The sequence below is a fragment of the Amphiura filiformis genome, chromosome 15 (genome assembly GCF_039555335.1).
Source record: "Amphiura filiformis chromosome 15, Afil_fr2py, whole genome shotgun sequence".
Classification (NCBI taxonomy): Eukaryota; Metazoa; Echinodermata; class Ophiuroidea; order Amphilepidida; family Amphiuridae; genus Amphiura; species Amphiura filiformis.
The window spans coordinates 25,014,413-25,036,226 of record NC_092642.1 but is presented as its reverse complement, the minus strand read 5'-3'; the positions used below and the strand labels follow the sequence as shown (position 1 = coordinate 25,036,226).

Genomic DNA, 21,814 nt, shown 5'->3' with positions numbered 1-21,814 from the left:
GTGTAACATTTGACTGCTCAAGAACACCCAGTACGCCACTGACCAGCTTCTATTGTCATGCATAGTCGCGCTAAAAGTAGATACACCTTTTTGCTATGAAATTCATTTTCTCGGTAAAATATAAAGCAATAATTTTATTTTTCTTCAGTAATGTCAGTTAAAAACATAGTGCTTGGATATACGTTTACAAAATCTTGCTGTTAAAATTAGGCATGAAATTGCCTTTCAGTGTAAGATTTTTGATTTTTACAGGCCTCAACTTCGCCCGTGAGGTTTTTTTGGAATTAATTTGTTTGCGTTTCAAACTAATATAGTTCGGTAGAGAAAGACATTTCCCAATTCCCACCTCAGTAAGGCACATCGTGTGGGTCTATTATTATAGCTTTGTCAGAATATCCGTTTTGATTTCACCTTTTTTCACTTGCGACTGCCAACATGTCCAACCAGTACTTCATTTCTAATATAACCAGCAGAAATAATCGATATTTCTATTGTGTCTTGCAAAATCATCCATCCATGGGTACATTCGCGAGTTGATGTTAACAAAATTGGAAGTCGGAATTGAAACACGGTGCAATCAAAATCGAAATTCTGACAAAACTATGAAATATAACCCTATATGATGTGCTCTAGAAAGTTGGGAAATATCTTTCGTTAGGGAATTATGTTACTTTTAAAAGCAAAAACGTTGACCCCCCAAAAAAGCTCACGGGGCAAGTTAAAGCCTGTGAAAAATATACAGTACCAAGCATTATAGTTTTCTTCTGACATTTACCGAAGAAATGAAAATTATTGCTTTTCATTTGACCGATGAAGTGAAAAGGTGTAACTAAAAATTGTGCTAATTTCAATACCGAATTCGATGGCATATTTGATGTCACACATACAATGTACAAACTAATCCAATCAGGCTAGGGGATTGAGTTAATATCTCTATACATTCTATAATTATCAACATACTCAGTAACCAAACAAAATGTAGACCTGGGCCGATATTCATAAAGCCTTGCTAAATTAGCAACCAACTAGTGCTTAGCAAGATGCTAAATCCACTAGTTGATAGCTACGTAGCAATCAACTAATTTCTTATTCATAAAACCTTGCTAAACACTTTGCTAACTAGCTATCAACTAGAAATATTTAGCTGATAACTTATTTGGGTGTTTTGGGTGCTATGGCCTTCAACAGTTGTGTAACATCTAATACAATAGGCTTATATAATACATGTCTATTATACTTGAGCTCTGAACCACAGTCAAAATGATCAAAATGTAATGACTCATTGCTGATGGTCTTCATTGAGATTTCGTTAATAAAATTACATGTGTATTTTGTAAGCTATATAGGCCTACAAGGTTGTTACGGCAAATCATAATTTAGCTTCATGAGCAACACTGTGTAAATAATATTAGATAATTTAATAGCATATGATATATCTTGCTTGTTGTCCTGACAAAAGCCAAGCATGATTTATCTTTATCAAATTGACATATAATTTGTTATTGAAAATAAGTCATGCATCTTTACCAAAGAGAACATTGGTAACATGTCTCCAAAATATATATTTTACGTATCAAACAATTGAACAGAATTGCTTCGATTGAACATATCTGCTTAACTAAAGATTACTTGCTATATCATAATCATTTTTCTTGTGCAAATTTGGTTAAACAATACTGGCTTAGTTCAATGTTTATTCATTCACCCTAAATTTGTTGTGTGTTTTTAAGACAGTTTCTTATGTGTAAAACACACTGAAGACCTCAGAAACAGAATATTCTGAGAACATTATTTTTCATAATTGACAACAGTTAATATGAAATTAAAACAATAAATCATGTTTTTCATAAATGTTGTCAGTACGGTGTCCAAATGCAGACTGACTAGTTGTCAACTAGTGACTTAGCGCTGCCCCAGATCAACTCTAAGTTTTGGCAAAATTTTAGAATGTTGCTAACTCTAACTGGGTTTTATGAATAAGAATTAGCAATCAGCTAGGCTTAGCAGCTTGCTAAAGTCAATTTTAGCTGTCAACTAGGCCTAGCGTGGTTTTATGAATATCAGCCCTAATGATTAAAGTTTTGATCCAAACACAAGTAAATTATCCCTACCTCGGAATTTTCAGATGGCTACCCCATCTCTCATCAGCAACCTGATGATAAACATCACAGTCTCACTAGATGGGTGGAGTAACCATCTGAAACTTCTGAGGTAGGAATAATTTTCTTGTCTTGTGTTTTAAAACTTGTAGACCTATTATTGCTGAAATCCTTACATCCCTAGCAAAGTTATGAGTTTTATAAAATATGTTTATAAGAATAAGTTTTACTCCCTCAATCTGCTCAATCTGATGCCATAACCACAAACATTCTAGCCCTTGGCCTGAGTGGATAGCATCAATTAATTAATGTGGATCATAAATTATGATAACGTTTTTTAATTGGTTTTGTTAATTAAAATTTAGCCATGAAGTCATATATGGATAAAAATAGTATAAAATTATAAATGTCGCTTTACTGTGATGATGTAACAGGATTAACTACCATAGCAATAGGTGAAAACAATTTTTGAATAATTATATCGCCCACACTAGTATGTTCACGCGGTACCTCTGCATTGAACCATAGATGTCAAAGAACAGGGATAAAGACATGGATCGTAATTCTATAGAATATTCATATTATGCTGATCAATCGCACCTGTAAGAAAGTATCTTTGAAAAGAGCGGTATTGTACTAAATCTATGATTGTAGCCATACACAGGACAGGTGATGTTAGTAATACACAGGTGGCGAGTGCAACCTGCTTGTAGTGCAGGGCGATATATTCAAACGGTTTTCACCTATTGCTATGGTAGTTAATCCTGTTACATCATCACTTCTACGGCGAATAATATAACATAAAAAGGCCAGGTAAAATAGAAAACATGTTTTTTGTCAGAACGTCTTTATGATTATGGAACTATTTATTATTCCAACTTTGCATATCCACATATCTACAGTGTAGTCAGTCCATCGACTGAAGGAGAGCCATATGTGAAGAATCTGTAGTAAATGTTGCAGTTTTTGAAGTTGTTTTTACACCCACAAATTTATTGTATTTTCAAAATTTCCTACAATTTTAATTTAATAAAAAAAGAGATGCCAAAAAACAACAAACAAAAACAACTTTTAAGTTGTTTTTGTTTGTTGGTTGTTTTTTTTTGTTTGTGGCATATTTTCTAATTTCCTGCAGACGTGAAAGATGAAGGTCGGCCGCCATCAATAATATTTTGGGACATTGATAGGTTTTTATAACACTTTTCAATCACGACACTAAAAAATTCTCTGGAGCCCCCCGTTAAAAAATATGACCACCCCCTAAAAATCGCTCCAAAATCACCTAAAATATGTTTTAAAAAGCAGTTTTTCATCGCATTTCAAGGAAATATTGTAAGAAACTCCATAATTCAACAGGTCCCAAACAAATTGGCATTAAAAATACATATATTGGTGAATCTCCTCACAAATTTGCAGAAGCCAGCAATTTCATTAAGGTGGATTTTTCATAAACTCAATGCAAATTTTACCTAATTTCTAACTTAACTATTGCCTTTATTCAGGCTGAGTTTGATATGACCTTTTTAGATAAACATTTCCCATCCTTTGACTATAGGAAAATGCTTTTTCTATTGTGGGATCTTTTTCCAATTTATTATGAGGGGTCTTTAAAATATTGCATTTTGCATTAGTTCGTAAATCAACAAAATCAAAATGAGCATATTAATATTGTCTAATACTATGTACAATCTGTATTAATCAGAAAGAAAATATTATATAACATCAGTATGTAGATTATTAATAACAACTGAGTGCAAGTTTTTACCTAGAAGTGACTTTTTAATGTCCAAATATCCCATTTTTGGCTGTATTTGGTCAATAATTTACATTCATATATGCCTACATACATGGCGCTACCTAACAGCGCGCTTGATTGTTTGAGACTAAACAACGGCGATATGGCCCAGCGTTTAGGACCGGCTGATCTGCGTAGGGATTTCAGTTGAAGAAATAATGGTATAATGATGAAGAAATAGTATAGTATCACAAAATGTTCTGGTCTAAGCGTGGTTTTCATGAATGAATCCCTAAATTAAATTTGATGACGCGTGAGAATTTGTTACATTTTATACTACATCCACTTGGTCCCATTACCATGATTACCATTTGGTACAATAACCATTTGGTACAATAACCAGTTGGTCCTATTTACCATTTAGACCAAAACCCAATAGTCTAGGGTCCGTTCACAAACACTTGTGGGGGGGGGGGGGCTGATGCAAATCGCGAAAAATTTTCGGGGACACCCCTTTACAGACCTCAAAGGCCCCTCCCCTTTTTGACATGAAAATTATGGGTCAACCCCATAGAAACCTATTTCGTTTTAAAGTTTGGAGTGACAGATAACTCATACTGGCCCATGTCCCTTGCCTGTGGCACCCCCGGTGATGCATGATGAGCCTATACCGGTTATATTATTTATATACCTTGTAAAGACCGGAAAGAAGAACAAATAGCCCGGCAAAATGTCACTTTCAATACATGCAGGCCGCATTTGTCTTCTTCTTAATTTTTTGGGTACACTATATTTGATGAATGTAGTATGTTTATACACGTGCCCGTCTCATTTACATATATTTACAGCCCGTAACCAGTTGTAGACGATTTATTTTTTGATGAATTGGCAAATACACGACATAGTATTAGATTATAACTGGTTATTAGACCATACGGTTAATAGACCAAACGGTTATTAAATCAAAGGTAATTAGGCCAGATTGTTAATAATACTCGAATTTACGCGGTTCATAATTAAGGTGGCCCCCACCCAAAGGTGTGTAAACAACAAATAATAGGGCCTATGCAATATGTTAATAAGCTCATTAATATCAATAAAATATATGCAAATAATTGACACAAAACTATCCAGCACATCAGGCCACCATAATACTACATGTATCACAAGACCAAGTTAGAAGATGATCGGTTGTTGCGTTTAAGCTGTAGAGTGGTTTGATGAAAATGTAAGCAAAATATGCAAATCAGCTCATCAATATTCATAAATATCACAAAACTATACAGCTTATCAGGCCACCATATCCAATCACCAAACCAAGTTTGAAATTTATCGGTTATTGCGTGTAAGCTGCAGAGTGGATGAATGAAAATATAGGCAAAATATGCAAATAAGCTAATTAATATTCATTGATATACAAATAACATGACACAAACTATACAGCACACCAGGCCACCATATCCAATCACCAAATCAAGTTTGAAGTTGATCGGTTATTGCGTTTAAGCTGCAGAGTGAATTAATGAAAATGTAGCTGCAAAATGTAGGCAAAATATGCAAATAAGCTCATTAATATTCATAAATATGCCAATTACATGACAGAAAACTATACAGCACATCAAGCTACCATGACCAATCACCAAACCAAGTTTGAAGTTCATGGGTTATTACGTTTAAGCTGCACAGTGGATTAATGAATTTGCTTCCGCCCGGACAGCCAAACAAAGAAACAAAGAAACAAACAACCAGTCAACCATTTGGATGATAACATAAGCCCCACATATGTGGGGGCCAAAAATATTAGACCAAATGGTTATTAGTCTATATGGTCAGTAGACATACTGGTTAATGGACCAAACAATATTATACTAAATGGACATTAGACTATATGATTATTAGACGTGGTAATTAGCCTTTCTGGTACTAGACCTTTTGTATATACAGACTTGATATTTAGTATGGAATATTATTTTGCAAAATTCCAAGACTGGTCTGGAAGGGGTCTGCATAAACCGCACGGGCTAAATATTAATCGGGTGTGTCGGGAGATGGTGTAACATAATTTTTTGACAGAAAATGTGCTTTCCAAATTCCATTAGTTTACATTATGCATGGCGCTCATAATGTAGTGAATTATCCTAAAATTGCGGTTTTAAGGAGACTGAATTGGATTTGTGTGGGGGTAAAATTTCTGAATTTGAGCAACATCATTCTGTTATTATCAAATTTATTGAGGTTTAAGGTGATGTTTACTGAACCTTAATACCAATAAGTGTTCATCAGAACTGAAATGCACTTGTAATTTACCAGTTTTGAAAGTGGGAGGAGCTTTAAAAATATGGCTCTTAAAAGTGGTACGCACTCAGAAAGTTTGAATGGCCCTTACAATCTTACTGTACACAAAGAAGCAGCGTGAGTTCATTGGACAACCAGAAATCCGCGCAGTTGTTTTTGTACCATAAGTTTATAACATTTGACCCCGGGGGTCATTTAAACTTTCTGGGTACGTACCACTTTTAAGAGCCATATTTTAATCTCCTCCCATGTTCAAAAATTTGTACATTGCAAGTGTATTTCAAATGTGATAAATGCCAATTGCTAGGAAATATTGTTTAGGAAATATCACCTCAAACCCCTATACATTTGATTTTGATAATAACAGAACAATTTTGCATAAAGTCCGAAATTCCAGCCCAGTCCTCGAATTTTGCGAGAAAATATTCCATACTAAATGTCAAGTCTGTAGATAAAATGGGTATTAGACCAAATGGTATTAGACCAAATGGCAATAGATCTGACACCTGATAAAGTCCCCGAATGCGTGAGTCTCACGCTCAATGAGATATTGTAAACGTACATCATTACATGTACATATTCACATTCAATTTTAGACAATGCTTGAAGTACCTGTACATGTTATTTGATAGATAACTCACTATCAAATTCGCCTTTGAAAAGAAATGAAAATTCCATTGCATTGGTAGTAGATACTATATGAAGTATGGCGTGGTGTTTGTTTTGTTTTGTTATAAATGTATTGTTGTTTTTTGCCTGATCTAACAGTTAACTAAATATTAGTCAATTTTATTTTAAATATGATTTATTACCTAAACAGTGTAATGTTGGTTGCAAATTCCACTTTCGAAAATATGTTTAAAGACACAAATTATTTGGAAAAAAACAAATTCCATTAAAAAAACCACATTCTGTTATTAGAAACATATTTCTAAAATCAGCAATCAAAATAAATATCATATCAATCTAGGAAACCCGAGTTTCATATCATTAGTTAGCAGGGAGATTCATATGCAAATTCCATGAAAATTAACAAATTCCACTATAATAAAAGAGCAAAATCCACATGAAAATAGTTATCAAACTTAAATCAATAATAACCTTGGTTGAGAATTGAAGCCGTATTGTGAATGTAAAATAATTAGTATGTTTATACATTGGAAAACGTTAATTCAATCAACAAAAAAAAAAGCAAAAACCGGAAAATCCGCCAAAATCAACATACTCCCCTGCAGTATAGGAAAAAAGTCCCACGCTAATTTTAACATATTTCAGAAGTACAACATGTTGGTTATATTATCCAAAAGGTTTGATCCAATGTTAGCCTGAATATAGCAGAAAATGTGATTTGAAAATGCTCTTTTTTCGCTACTTTCAAAATTATGAAAAATCCTGTTTTTGCCCAAATTCCACGATGATATTACGTAATCATATCAAAAGAAATACATTTTTCTGAATAGGTCATCTTATAAAGCATAGTTCAATTCCAATATGTTCAACTTTCTGTCAGACCCAGGTTATTTCAAAGGACATTTTCATGATGTCAAATGTTGTTCACATTTAAGCTGTATCAATTCCGAGGCAGTTCAAAAGAGGGCCAATTTTAGGGGGTCATGGAATTTCCCCCAGGGGGGTCACCTGATTTTTTTACTATCATAGTTGTGAACCATCTGACCTAGCTAGACTACATACCAAATATCATTGGATTTGGCTGACCTTCATCTTTCAGCTTTGTGTACAGGCCGCATGGTGCTTAGAAAATATTCCACTTAAACTAAGTGCCAAAGACAAAAGACATATTTGAATTACCTGGCCTAAACTGTATTCTGTGTAATATTTTCATAAAAGCTGTGTACAATTGATTAAGCATTAAGTAATAGTAGATAAGAACATTAAACAAACATTCACTTCATCCCAGCGCAGCTTACAACACATATCACTGATTTGAGGAGGACAACACGAGGGCGTAACAAGTGTGAAGACTGCCCCTCAGAAAAAATATCAGGTGAATTCAAGACAGAAAATATGAAAACATAATGTTAAACAAATCAGGCATTTTGGATGCTCTTTCTACATATTATGGTCCTCCCCCCCAGAGCACCACACCGTGGCTGGTGAAGCACGAAGCCTGCATGTTTTATGACCTCAAACAAGGGATAACTATACATCTTATATAGCTTAAAGCTCTGAAAGACTTGTGGTTTCTGGGAGAATAATATACTAAACATGCTAAAGTAGTTTTTCAAACTTAAGAATAACAGCAAGCAGCAATCCAAGAAATTAGGATTAGGCTTTAGGATTATGATTAGGGGTTTGGATTCAGAGATTTAATATTGAAGATTAGGATTAGGATTTGGATTAAGAGATTTAATATTGAGGACAAGGCTGACATAGCCACTACTCTATATAATAAAACTGTTCACCAATTAAACTCAAGAACCACAAGACCTACTGAGCTTGATACACTTATAATTGAATTCCCAATTAGACTTTTTACAATAAAAATACATAAAATACATTGCTACTCTTCACAATGCTACTGTGTTAATTTCAAACACAAAATATCCATAAAACTTACAAAATCTGGCTATACTTCCTCAGCATAAACCTCCTTCTATACAATGGCGAAGTCAAGATTTTGTTCTTAGGAGGACGCGCATAGGGGATTTTTTACCTCCACACACGGAAAGCACAGTTTTGTTTAATGTGACATTCCCCACTCTCTTGGTGCCACCACTGCTTCTGAAGGATCATAAGTATTTTCTTTAGGTCTACATCTTACGTACAATATAATAAACTGGGTAGCGATAGAGTCAACAAAGAGGAACTCCTTCCACAAGAAGTCAAAAATGTGCCATTACACAAACATAAATTTCAATTAAAACTTGCACTACACTAACATATTTGCATATGTTGAGTAAATATATCTTACTGAGAAAATGACTAATAGGATAAATGCAAAGTTTTGCAAGCTTTCTTTAAAAACATTTAAAAATCCAATGAATTTCTACTTTCTATTTCAGGTTTTGTCGTCTGGGTTGACAACTTGATCACATATACATTTTCATTCTGTTAGTTTGATCGGTTTAAGATATCAATGTAATTGTCAGATATATCAACAGTTGGCAATTTGTTGGAAATCTACTCACACTTATGTTATTTCGAATTTAGAATTATTTACAATAATATGCATTTGCCACTTGAAAGTAATAATACACAATTGGTTTGTAAGGTTTGTAAGCATTTTTTTAAACTTTACGCGTGACAAATCCAATGAATTTCTACTTTTTACTTCAGCCCTTGCCGTCTGCGCTGACAACTGAATTAGTTGGATTGTTCTAAGATGTCAATATTACTGCTTTAAACTACACTTGCCAGATATATCAACAGTTGGCAATCACCTCACACTTATATTATTTACAGTTACAGATAGCTAAAATGAAATGCATACTTGACAAAAAGTTGCCATTTGAAAGTAACATTCTGCAATTAACCATTTAATTTGATTAATATAATTTCATTGATCATGTTTATGTCCACCACCTTCACAATAACATATGGTTTTAAGGAACATACAGAGATAGTCTCTACAAAATTGCTTGCTTAACTGCCTCAAAAATGTATCAATTTGATGATCATGCTTTTACATAAAGCAGCTGAATTATTTCTGTAAGTGTCAATTGTTCTATTATAGCACCATAAGAATTTAAGTTCAGCGTGGTTTCACAATTTGACTGCCTTGCTCGCACCATCTATGCTCGCACAGATTTTACTGACCCGGGGATAAAAATATACCATACACCCTGAAGAGAGAACTTCAGGGTCTATGAATATGCCTGAATTACTTCCTTTTGAGACAAAAACGCAATTTCTAACATTTATTATTCATTGCACGAGTGAGTTACTAAATTGGTATTGCAAAACATGCACAATTGGGAAGTATAGAGAGCGAGAGTGAGCGTTGTCAGGCAATTCTAGAATTAGGTTGGTATTAATTTACATTGTAAAACTTCTTCCACAAATGTCAAGATTAGGGTCAGTAAGAAGAGGACAAACAAAAACAATCAGATTTGCTTGGCTTAAATTTTGAATTCAAGATATAATCATTATAAAGAATAAACATATTTTATGTATTTGTTTAAAACTCTAAATAATCTAATTATAGCAATTTATCAAAACTGTGACTATTGTCATATTCACCATTTCATTTTGTGAAATCATGATTTAAAAAAATCGATAAAAAAAATCTTATTTTTATTTCTTACAGCCGACCTAAGAACCATCCCGTTGAATATAATAAAAACTAGTTCATAAAATATATTCTTTATTTACACATCCAAGCTGAATGTCACGGTTAAGGGTCAAATTATTTCTCAAACAAATTTGTGAGAGCAACTGTGAACTTGAGATACACTTTGCCCTTCATTTGCCATTCAGACCTCATCTCGTCTTTGAATTTGTTTGGATCCCTGCTGTACTCCTGGTACATTTTTTCAAGATGGTTGCCATCAAGGCCGTGCAGTGTATCACATAGGTTTTGTTTGTTTCTCTTGATTGATAGACAACAAGTCTGGTCACCTAGGTTTTCCCTCTTCAGCCAACCCTGGACATCCTTGGCACTCCAATTGCTGACAGGCGATTTGGAATTTTGTGAAACAGGTGACTTGGAGTTTGGTGATGGTGCAGCAGCATGGTCGTTGTTTGCCTCTGTAGCTATGATTGGACCTAGATTGGAATTAAATTAAGCATAAGAAATACTGGTTGTGGGCACGCAAGTTAAAGCTTGGTAGGTAGGTGCGCCAAAGAATGACAAAAGCCCGGGACAAAAGTGGACCCATCATTTAACAAATTTGCAAATTTAGCTGGATCACATCACATATCGGTATACTTAAATCCCAAATAATGTTGTCAACATTTAAAAAAAAATTGGCATAGTTTTTACCAAATTTCCAGAAAGTGTTGGCAAATTTGAAATATATCTTGGCAACAATGAGGTAAAAATGAGCTTTTTGTGTGAAAAATTTGAGAAAATTAGACAGATTATTAGCTTGTATAAACACACTAAAGCTAAGAACCAGCGCTGCGTTACTTTATCTAATACTGGGAACTTACCATCAAGTTCGTCTTGTGCATTTGTAGATTGTTCTCTCAAAGCTGTCAAAAGTTTTGCCATATCTGTTTTCCTGAGATCCCCTGTAAAGAACTTGTAGTAGAGCTTCGTTCCCTGTAGAGCACCAAGCCAACCATCTGGATCATAGCCTTGTTCTACAAGTAGTGGAATGACTTTCTTCTTCTTCTTGTATGCATACTCTGCTTCTACAAAAACACATAGAATCACATGCTACATTTAAGAATTATTACTTAAACCATGACAAATCAATGCAATATGACCTGTAATGTTTGAGAGAGTTTTATGCATGGCTCGAAGTACACCAGAAGGATATTCAAAAGGTAGAAACATAAGGTACAAACACGAATAATAGAGAACCCACAGACTCTGGAGGGCCCACCATATCACCATTCTCACCTAAGGTGCTAACCAGGGAGGCCATTTGGATTAAGAGGGGGACCAACCTCACGATCAAGGACAACAGGAGCTTTTCTCTAGGTCACGTATATAAGATTCACTGTTTCATGGGAAAAGCAGTGAGCCAAATCAATTTTGAAAAAAGGCATCGTCCATGATGGCGAAAGTTAAAGATATGAGTAAATTACCGGATTTGTTTGCCTACATTTTTTGCTATAACCTAACCAAAATTACTGATCAGTGGGATACAATTCTTTATTGCCTCGTCACTTTTCAATCCTTTAATCGGCCCTGCAAAGAATCACTAATCCTACCCCCACAAAGGCAGAGTGACATTACGTGTAGCCACTGGCGAACATGACAAATGTGGACTACACACTTTGAGTTTTTATCGCTTTACCGCTTTACCTTGGACAAACATTAGGGTCTAAACATTTCAGTTTTATTTCCCTTGCCACAGATAGACTATCAGAGTTGGTTGGCACCGAGTGCGGACTCACCCCACACTCCAGGTTAAATACCTATTATCTATTACACGGTTTTCAATGGGGAAATGGCTAATTTTGGGCCGAATTTTCTCATTTCAGAACTCTCTCAGTTACAATATCAGGTAAAACTAGATGATTTAGATGTCAAATGATCAAAACTCAACATAGGTTGACCAGAGACTTTTCTTGTTTTAACGCACTGAACCGTTAACACCTTAAAATGGCAGTGCGCCCTCGAAGCTGAAAGTTACAATTAGATATAGCGATTGTATACTAAAAAAAGCATCAAAATCCAAATTGTATTTTTTTGGCTATAACTTGGTCAATTTTAGTGATTTTAAAGCAGTCTTTTCAGATGCCACACAGACAAATAGTTCACCGTCGTATTTACATGCATCGCCCAGGCCTATTGGTGGTATTTAAACCCCATCTGCAGATGTTGTATACAATCATGGAAGTATGCTATGATCGGGAAATACCGTCCAGGAAGCATGGACTTCCGTGTGCGTGGTTCACATGTGCGTGTGTGTACAATGTTACAAAGAGTCCCGATTCAGAATTGTCATGTGCGTATACTAAATCTGCCTTATTGCTTATTGGTTTTTCATGCATGGAAAGCAAAAATAACATCAATTCGCATCTTTAAGCTTAAAGGCCCATTCAGTGATTTGGTCATCCGGACGATCGTACTGCTGTTTTCTTCGTTTTTTGCCAACTTTGTCATTTCAAAAATACCCAATGACAACTTGAATGACTTATCCTTCACTTTTAAGCAATTTATAAACAAATTTATTTTTTTTACACTTGCGCTGGAATCACTGAATTACAAAGGTATACAAATATCACAAATCGATCTGGAGGAACACTATTTTGCTCTCTTTGAGTGACACGCAAACATTTTGGAATTGGGACTCTGGTTTAATCTTTGGGTTAACGACCACGATTCAAATGCACAATTTTAAGAGAGTTTGTTGTTAGAATGTTAGATCACATTCACAATTCAGTGTTCATTGCATGTTTTATTCTGTAACTTAAAATGTATTTTACATAAATATTTACCTGTTCTACAATTTTGACTGTTCTTGTAAGCTTCTGACATGAAGATGAGAACTATCTCTGACTTCTCTACAGCATCAGCCATTGAATTGAGGATATCGTCTCCTGAAAATACAAGTTCAAATATAACACGATTAATAATATTTATATTAAAAACAATACAAAAGCAAAAGGTTTATCTGTTTACCTTATCAAAGATATGACTAATGGTGAGTATACAAAACAAACGTTCATTGAATAAGTTCACCAGGTTTGCAGATGAAATAAACGAATTTGTATTTTCCCCCACAAAAACCAAGTGAATTTTTAGTCACTAACGAAGTAAAACGTACAATGTAACAGAGATGTATCGTTCGAGTCCGGACTCGGACTCGAGTCCACTTTTTGTTGGACTCGGACCTGGCTCGGACTCGGACACGAAAAGACTCGGCTCGGCTCGGACTCGGACACAAAAGGACTCGGACTCGAAGCCGAGTCCGGTCCGAGTCCAGTCCAATTAAATCCATGTAAAATGTGAAATGATAAATCTAAAAATGTCAAAATAGATCTCAAATTTATTGACTTTACTTATTTGAACATTAATTTAATTAATTGGGGGCTGTCAAATCTGTGATCTGTCATATATCCTACATATCCAGCAAATTATTTAGATTTATGAAATAATTGATAATTTTAATTAAATGCATAATTTGAATATTTGGTCTATAAAAAATATCTAAGAGTTTTTTCATGGAACTTTCCAATCCATTAAAATTTAAGAGAGAAACATGCACATGCACTGGACCCTATACATCTCAGCTCCCACTCAGTAAATTGGTAGGTCCAAGACAGGGCTACGGTGTCTGTAGTTTGTGTGTGCTAACTACTCACAGTACATTTGTGTGGGACAATTTTGAAAAGATGTTTAGAATTAAAGGTGAATTTCTGTTAGTATGATTATTATTTAATATGATGATGATGATAAAGATGATGACGATGATGATGCACAGATGCCAACATTAACATCCAGAAAATAGAGAGGATTCAAACAAAAATAGGAGACTTTCAAAATTACATGCAACTTCAAGGGCACAAAATTTGCCAGAAATAGGGAGGTTGCCAAATTTGGGTGTCAAAATGGATAAAAATGTTTACAATAATAGGGAGCCTCCCTCTAAAATGTATTCATTTACACATCTTTATGCTTCACACAGCCTAGTGACATTTCTCTAGGGGTGAGTTTACATGTAGTGTGCCACACTCACAAATACCCCCACATGACTGCTGTCTGATACAGGTGGTCTGATACATGTAGTTTTTACCTTCAGGAGAAAGTAGCTACTCATGGGTATGGGTCTTTGAAGTATTGTGTGTACCATGTGTACGGTTGGTTGGTTGGTTGACCTGGGTTGAGTCTTTGAAATGTCAACTGTGTGTGGGGTGGGGTGGTGCCCGGGGGTGGTGTGGGGTTTGGTAGGGTGGGTGTGTATAGGGAGAGCGGTGTGTGGTGTGGTGTAGTGAGTGACCTTTGACCAATGACCTTCTCTTTCTGCAATTTTATCATCAAAATGCCTTAAAATTATGCAGAAACTTTGAAAAAAAAATTTTCAGCAAATTTGTATTGTAAATTTTCAAATTAGAACAAAATATAAAATTTTGCTCCATTATTTGGAATAATGACCCATTTTTTCAAAATTTTATACAAAATGACCCCCTTCTTTCAAAATTTTATACCCAATTACCCTAGCTTTTTCATTTTGTTATACACAATGACCCATTTTTATACAAATTCCTACTAAGCAATGCCAGTAGGCAGATACATGTCACATTCAAGTTGAATGACCCCCCCCCCCCACCTCCGGTCATGGACTCTGACCGAGTCCGGACTCGAGCTGGACTCGAGTCCGGACTCGGGTCTTATTTTTGTTGGACTCGGACTTGGCTCGGACTCGGCACCCCCGGACTTGGACTCGAGTCCGGACTCGGACACAAAAGGACTCGGACTTGGCTCGGACTCGGATACAAATGGACTCGGCTCGGCTCGGACTCGGACAAGCTGGACTCGGGTACAAGTCTGCAATGTAACACCTCGGGTGGTTAATTTTTAGAGACTTTTTATGTGATGATTTTAGTAAAATATCGACTAAGGTGATCTATTTGTTTACTTTACGATAGTAATATCAATGTATACCGTAAAATTAGTTCGCCAATATGGCACCTCATCCCTTGCTGGTTTAGGGGAAGCAAGGGTCGATTCAAGGGTCCCGAGGTTGCTTTATGCTTCCGCCTTTTTTCGCAAAAAACAACACGACGATGATGGTTATACAATAATACCCAAATGCTTCACCATATGGGTAGCACGATCGCAAAGTCATATATGGGTTATTTCTGTTTCAACTTAAAAATGTAGCCTTACTTAGGTGAGTGAGATCCATCCACACTCTGTGGCCATTGTTAACCAAATCATCCCTGATCTTTAAAGCAATGTCTTGGAAATCCCACTGGTAGCTTATCATAAGTTTGGCTGTGTTTGCTGCAGGTCGCTTGGGCTCCTTCATGGATGCTTCATACGCTGGCGGAGGTTCTTGTGGAGTGCTCTCTCTTATCGGCAAGTCTTCAGGTCGGTTGTCATTGATTTCCCAATAAGCAATGCCACTGGTCTTGCGAAGATTTCTATTTGTAGATCTTCTCAGTTTATTCAACACTAAAGAGAATACATTTTGTAATTATGATATCAGTACAGGTTACATTCTATCATTATTTACAAAAACATGCAATATATACATTGTCAACGTCTTTCTTATCAGCAGAAATCAATAAACACATCAAAAAGAAGTCTCCATTTGTTTAAGTGATCATAACGTGTAGGTAATTATGAATTTCTTAATTTCTTAATTTCAGATTCGTTGTACCCAAATTTGGTGTCATGTAAACAAAATATATTGCTTTCAACATGTTCAAGTGTGTTCAGTGTTCAGTGTGACCACTGGAGTTTTTAAGAGGGGCTTTTTGTTTTGAAGATTACTTTGGCCCGTCTGGTTAGGGACTGCGCAACGTAGGGGTGTCTGAGTGGGGATGTTCCTACTGAGAAGTTGGACATTTTTTTTCCATATGAAGGCTATATTTTAAGGCGCAAAAGTTTCATCTGAGCCATGAAATTTGTGGAAGGAGTAGCATTTTAAGCGGAAATCACGTTCTTGACCACCAGAGTTGGGACTTGCACACATGCAATGACCTCCGGTGGTACACAAAATTTAATCTCCGATTTGGGATCAAAGGTTATTCAGGGGTCACTTCCGAAATACCTTCAAAATGCTACTTCTCGTACAAATTAGGTAGTACAGAGTTGGGACTTACACACATGCATTGACCTTAACGGTACACAAAAGATAATCTCCGATTTGGGGTCAAAGGTCATTAAGGGGTCATTTCCGGTTAAAATCTAAAAATCTTCAAAAATTCATATCTGCTACATGTAACATAGTATGTTGATGCCACTTGTACAGAAATGATCCTTATGACGTCCTGAACAGATTAAAAATATTTCTGACTCCAAAAGGTCAAAGTTTAGGGGTCAAAGGTCAAATTTTAAAATTGGTCCAATCGAACTCAAATTCAACAGGAATGATCCTAATGACATTCTTAACATGTTAAAAATATTTATGACCCCAAAGGTCAAAGTTTATTTCAATTCAACAGGAAGTTTAGGGGTCATTTCGTCAAAGGTAATTTAGGGGTCATTTCTGCTTAACGGCTACGGCTAGGTTCAGATCTATAGCTAAATCTAGTATGACCTTAAAATTACTGTGCAAAATACTGGCTTTAGATTTCATGAAAATCCATTAATCTTTCCTCAGATTACCTCGAAATGACTAAACATTTTGTCCAACATATTAATATTTACTCTCACCAAATTGCAGCAAAATAGTAAAACTCCAAACATCTGTACTAATTTATAATCAGATGACCTTAGATGATCTCTGATGACCTTGAAATGAAAGGGTGCATGCGCTTTTCATCTAACAATATCGTTCTAAATTCTTACATCGAGGAAACATGCAAACATTACTCATCAGTTTTCGGGAGTCGTCGCAAAATTATTTCTTGAAGGGCAAAATATTCGCAAAATTGCTCAAAAGGGAAGTGTTTTCCTCCTGAAAATATCGTGAAATGAGAAACACAAGGAGTGTTTTCACAGTTTGCGGGGACCGGTTGCACAAACAGTAAAAAATTTAATTGAATACCCCAATTCCAATTAGTTTTAGTAGTAAAAATGTCCTAAAATTCACTGTATATTTCCATAGAGGTTAACGGATAGGAGTAAATGTTTACTTTTTACCTCAACAGATATGAAATCTGCCAATTTAATGATTAAGTGGCACACTTCATATAAATTTAGATTTCCAGGATATCGCCACTTCTGGTTCAGGGTCAAAGGTCAACCGGAAGTGATCAAAGGTCAACCGGATGCAGGGACATGATATCGATTAAGGTCGAACTTCAAATTCAGTTTATTTGGGACATTATGGTATCGATTAATTTTCAAAGAGCCCGTTCGAAATTAATCTTACAGGGCGTTCAAATTACCGATATGTACCATATTTACAATATTTTACCCTATACGTCCAACTTCCTATATTATAAACACAAATGTACATATTTAGAAAGATGTATACGATATTTACAATATTTTACCCTTTATTTCCAAGAACAATTAACGAGAACGCACCCCTCCCCCTGCGTACGGGCCTAGTCACTGTTGAAGAAATTACTGTGCGTTTCCTTAACCATGTTAACATTATAGACAAGGGCTCAATACTCTGCAAAAGTACTGTAGGCCTAAGCATATTTGCCCTATATAATTATGATTGAGATCGAGAGCCTCATGAAATTTGACATCTCACTGATCGCTCCTGTTCGCTTCCCTGTATGTTTATGATACTCACATGGAACTGATTTTTGAAGTTGAGGAGATGTCCTGATTGACTCCACAAATGCCAGGTTCCACACAGTTTCAGCAGCAACACACTGATCTTCTTCATCAAAATCATCTTGTAACATGCGTACTATGGTAGGAATGCCACCTTGTCGCTCAATCTCAAGTTTGTTGTTGTCATTACTTGCCAAGTGATTCAGACAATCAAGAATCTCCCTAGCACATCCTACTATACTATCCCTGGAGGCACAATGCTCACTGGCGTTGACTGCTTCCTGCAACCATTGCACAAGAATAGCCACTCCTCCATCTAATGTTGCAAGGATAGCGCTTTCTGAATCATTTACAACATATGCTAGTATCATCAGGGAAAGAAGGCTAACCAACACAGTTTGTGATTTCAAGTATTTCTTGAAGATGGCAACAGCATTAGCCTCTTGGTAGATCTTACGGTTGCTGCTGGACCGAGAAATGCAATTGCAAAGAAGGAACAAAATGGTTTGCACAAAATGTGCTATAGATTCAAATTCATCACCCTCTTCAAAGTACATTTCAAGTTTATTTAAACCTGAGAATAGCATGGAAATACTTCCACATTTCCCTAACTCAACGCAAAGCTCAGGACTGCCGTCAGTGCAGTTAAGGTAGGATCTCACCATAGCTTCCAACATTGAGAATCCATCGTCTTCCCATTTTTCTTTCTCTAGGAATTCACTCAATCCACTCCACATCCTGACAAACAGCTGAGCATAACCGTGACTCACCAAATATAACTGTATCTTGTCTTTGACACTGTCATCACTGAATGCAGATATCTCTATGGTCGAAAGGGCATGTTGAACTTCTGGTGTAGTAAAATCATCACAAGTTTTAAGATACTGAAGTGCCTCATCCAAGTCTGCTTTTACTTCTTCCAATGTTGCCATTGTTGGTGATAGCTGTCCTGATTATCTGTAATTTTACAAACCAAAAAGATGTTGTTCAAGTAACCTCCCTATATTCTTAATTCTATTAATTTGTGTTCAATTAATATCAACTTCAAAGACAATCTTCCAAAACATACATGATGTAGCTACACCGACGAAAGTGCGGGACGTATTACCAGATATAAATAAGTGTAAAAGAATGCATTGCCCTTTGCACCCATTTGTCCCAATAAAATGCTTTCGGAATTAGTGTGTGAGACCATTGTCATTTTGCCCTCTTTGGAGGTTTTACCCAGAATGCTACTGATGTTAGCATATTATGTAAATAGTTTCGTTTAAATATTGCATTAGAAATTGACAAAAATGTTGCAAGATATGCCTATTGGGTGCTTTCGCATCTCCCCTACACCCACCTCATGCAATTAACACGATTAATGTGGATCCATGGCCAATTCATGGCTGTATTGGCAACTTTGATGATTACCCTGTTCTGATTAGCACCTCCCCTCTTCCGCAAAGAGTCATGCTGTCCTCACGTTGAATTATAGATGCTATCAAGGTAGTCCATACAGGACCAACGCAATATTTAGTACTAATAATCAACGCCGTCAGGCGTTGGTCCTTATAGATTGGAGCTCTACCCCCAGCAGCGCAATCGAATTACCATAAGCAGTGATCTGAACCAACCCAGTTAATGACAACGTAATAACTCCAAATATGGTTGGTAACCCCGCCCATCATTTAACCGCATCTGTTATGTAACTGGGACGAGTACGCTAGTCATCTCAATCGATTGATTTTGAGATTGCATGGATCAAAACACTTCACACTTTTAAAGTAGCTTGGTTTACCAGTGTAGGCCTAAATCGTGATATCATATTGATTTATTTTGTAAAATCAGTGCAGTCATTATATTAGTCTGGTTCTATTTTGGAAATGTGCTTATATAAGCATCAAGCGGCAAGTTGGAACTCCGTGACCCTCAAAAAGACCCAAAAGACCCTCAAACACCCTACATACTCATAGTCATATATAGGAGGCAAAAATTAAACATGCTCCATATTCACTAAAAACATGTCAAATTATTTGTCTGGGTCTAAGGATCACACTCCCTCATTTCAAATATATAGTTTTGGTTTCTCTTTTGTTCAGAAACCAAAAATCAAGGGATTAAAAAGTAGAGCTGATCTGATCTGCTATCATAACACTATTATGCTGGGAGGACACAGTATAGGGTATATAACCAGAAGTATACAATAGCCTATTGTGCTAACATAATTATTATCATGATTGATCATATATGCGAGTATACTGAAGGATGGGGTGGGGTGGGGGAATTTGTTTGTTTGTATGAAACATAAACGATGCATGGAGATGATTTGATTATGAATTAGTTTATTAATTTATTAATGTGGGAAGCACAACCCATACCTCTTTAAGAGGGGGCTCCCCTCCCAATATAACCACCTCTTTCCTAAATTCCCCTTTCCCCTCCTCCTCCCCTACATTCGATATCTTCATCTCGAGCTCTCCTCCCCTTCTCTTTCACTTACAATGCTCTCTCTCATATGTTTCTATCTCTCCCGGCCCATATCCCCCTTGCCCTCCACCCCCCCCCCACACACACACACCCCAATCTCTTCTCCCCTCTATCTTCTACTTTTTGCAGTAAAATTGCTTCAGTAAAGTCATTAGCTTATTAGAGGTCATATAATGGCCTTCCATCGATTCTGGTACATGGGATTAAGGACATGAATCGATTTTGTTTATAGCACCTATACAATTACAGTAGTGGCCCTTTTGTAATGTCGAATGCAAATATTTCGATGGTCTATATATTTTCACAGTGAAATCAGCTTAGGCTATTTCGTAGTCTCAAGCCAATGCTTTCAAACTAAATCAATGCTTTCAAATGTAGACTGTTTTGTTCGACTTCTCTGCTCGTGAATATTGCACTGCGAAATTTAAACATTTCTTTTGTATACTTAGATCAGGTAACTCGAAAATCCTGTAATTTTATTCGTCACACCACTTATAAGAAACTGAAACCAAAACCGAAACTACCTGTCACAAATGTTTAGTTTTAAACAAAAGGTAGAAACAAAGAGTTCGATATCTTGTGATTCAAGTGGTTAGGCAGGACAATAGGAAACCACGTGACCAAAACCAAAACCAAAACTAAAACTATATATTTGAAATGAGGCACTGTAACATATTTGCACTCAGGACACATAGTTGCCAAGTTTTGAGGCTCGACAGGTCCAAGGTCAATTTGCATGCTAGGGATGAAAAATTAAAAGTTACTCCGATTTTCGACAAATGGTTGCAAACTGACATTCTTCAAGTTCAAGGGATTCTTAGATTAATCACTCAATCGTTGGATCATTCAACCAACCAATAAAGTATTCAACAAACAATCAAGAAAACAATCAGAATTATTTAATGAATTGATTGATTAATCATTTAATTGATATGGTCATCCTATCAATCAATATAATATAATAATAGAATCACAATAACTTATTAGATTGATATGAATTAATAGTCAGTCAAGCATTAAACTACTCAACAAGCATCAATTGATAATCATTCGTTTGATCAATCGATCAATTATGCCATTAACAAATTACATTGTAGTCTCGTAATTAATGTACCGTATCTTGGTGTTAAAATATCAATCAATTAAGTAATCGAGTCAAGCAACCACTCAATTTATAATCAGTCTCTCAATTGGTAGGTCTTCATGTCTTACACTAGGATCCACAACATGCTC

The 21,814-nt window shown here is 35.9% G+C and overlaps 2 protein-coding genes across 2 annotated transcripts in view; both read right to left on the bottom strand.

Moving 5' to 3' along the window:
* Window positions 1–21,814, bottom strand: part of LOC140171427 (uncharacterized) — a 443,410-nt gene that overhangs the window by 352,466 nt on the left and 69,130 nt on the right. The window lies entirely within an intron of this gene.
* On the bottom strand, window positions 10,402–19,041 carry LOC140171988 (uncharacterized). Its single transcript, XM_072195336.1, has 5 exons — window positions 18,126–19,041; window positions 15,596–15,883; window positions 13,204–13,305; window positions 11,242–11,445; window positions 10,402–10,854 (listed from the first exon to the last, which is right to left on the bottom strand). The coding sequence occupies exons 1-5, from the start codon at window positions 19,039–19,041 to the stop codon at window positions 10,496–10,498; spliced, it is 1,869 nt and encodes a 622-aa protein (XP_072051437.1). The 3' UTR covers window positions 10,402–10,495.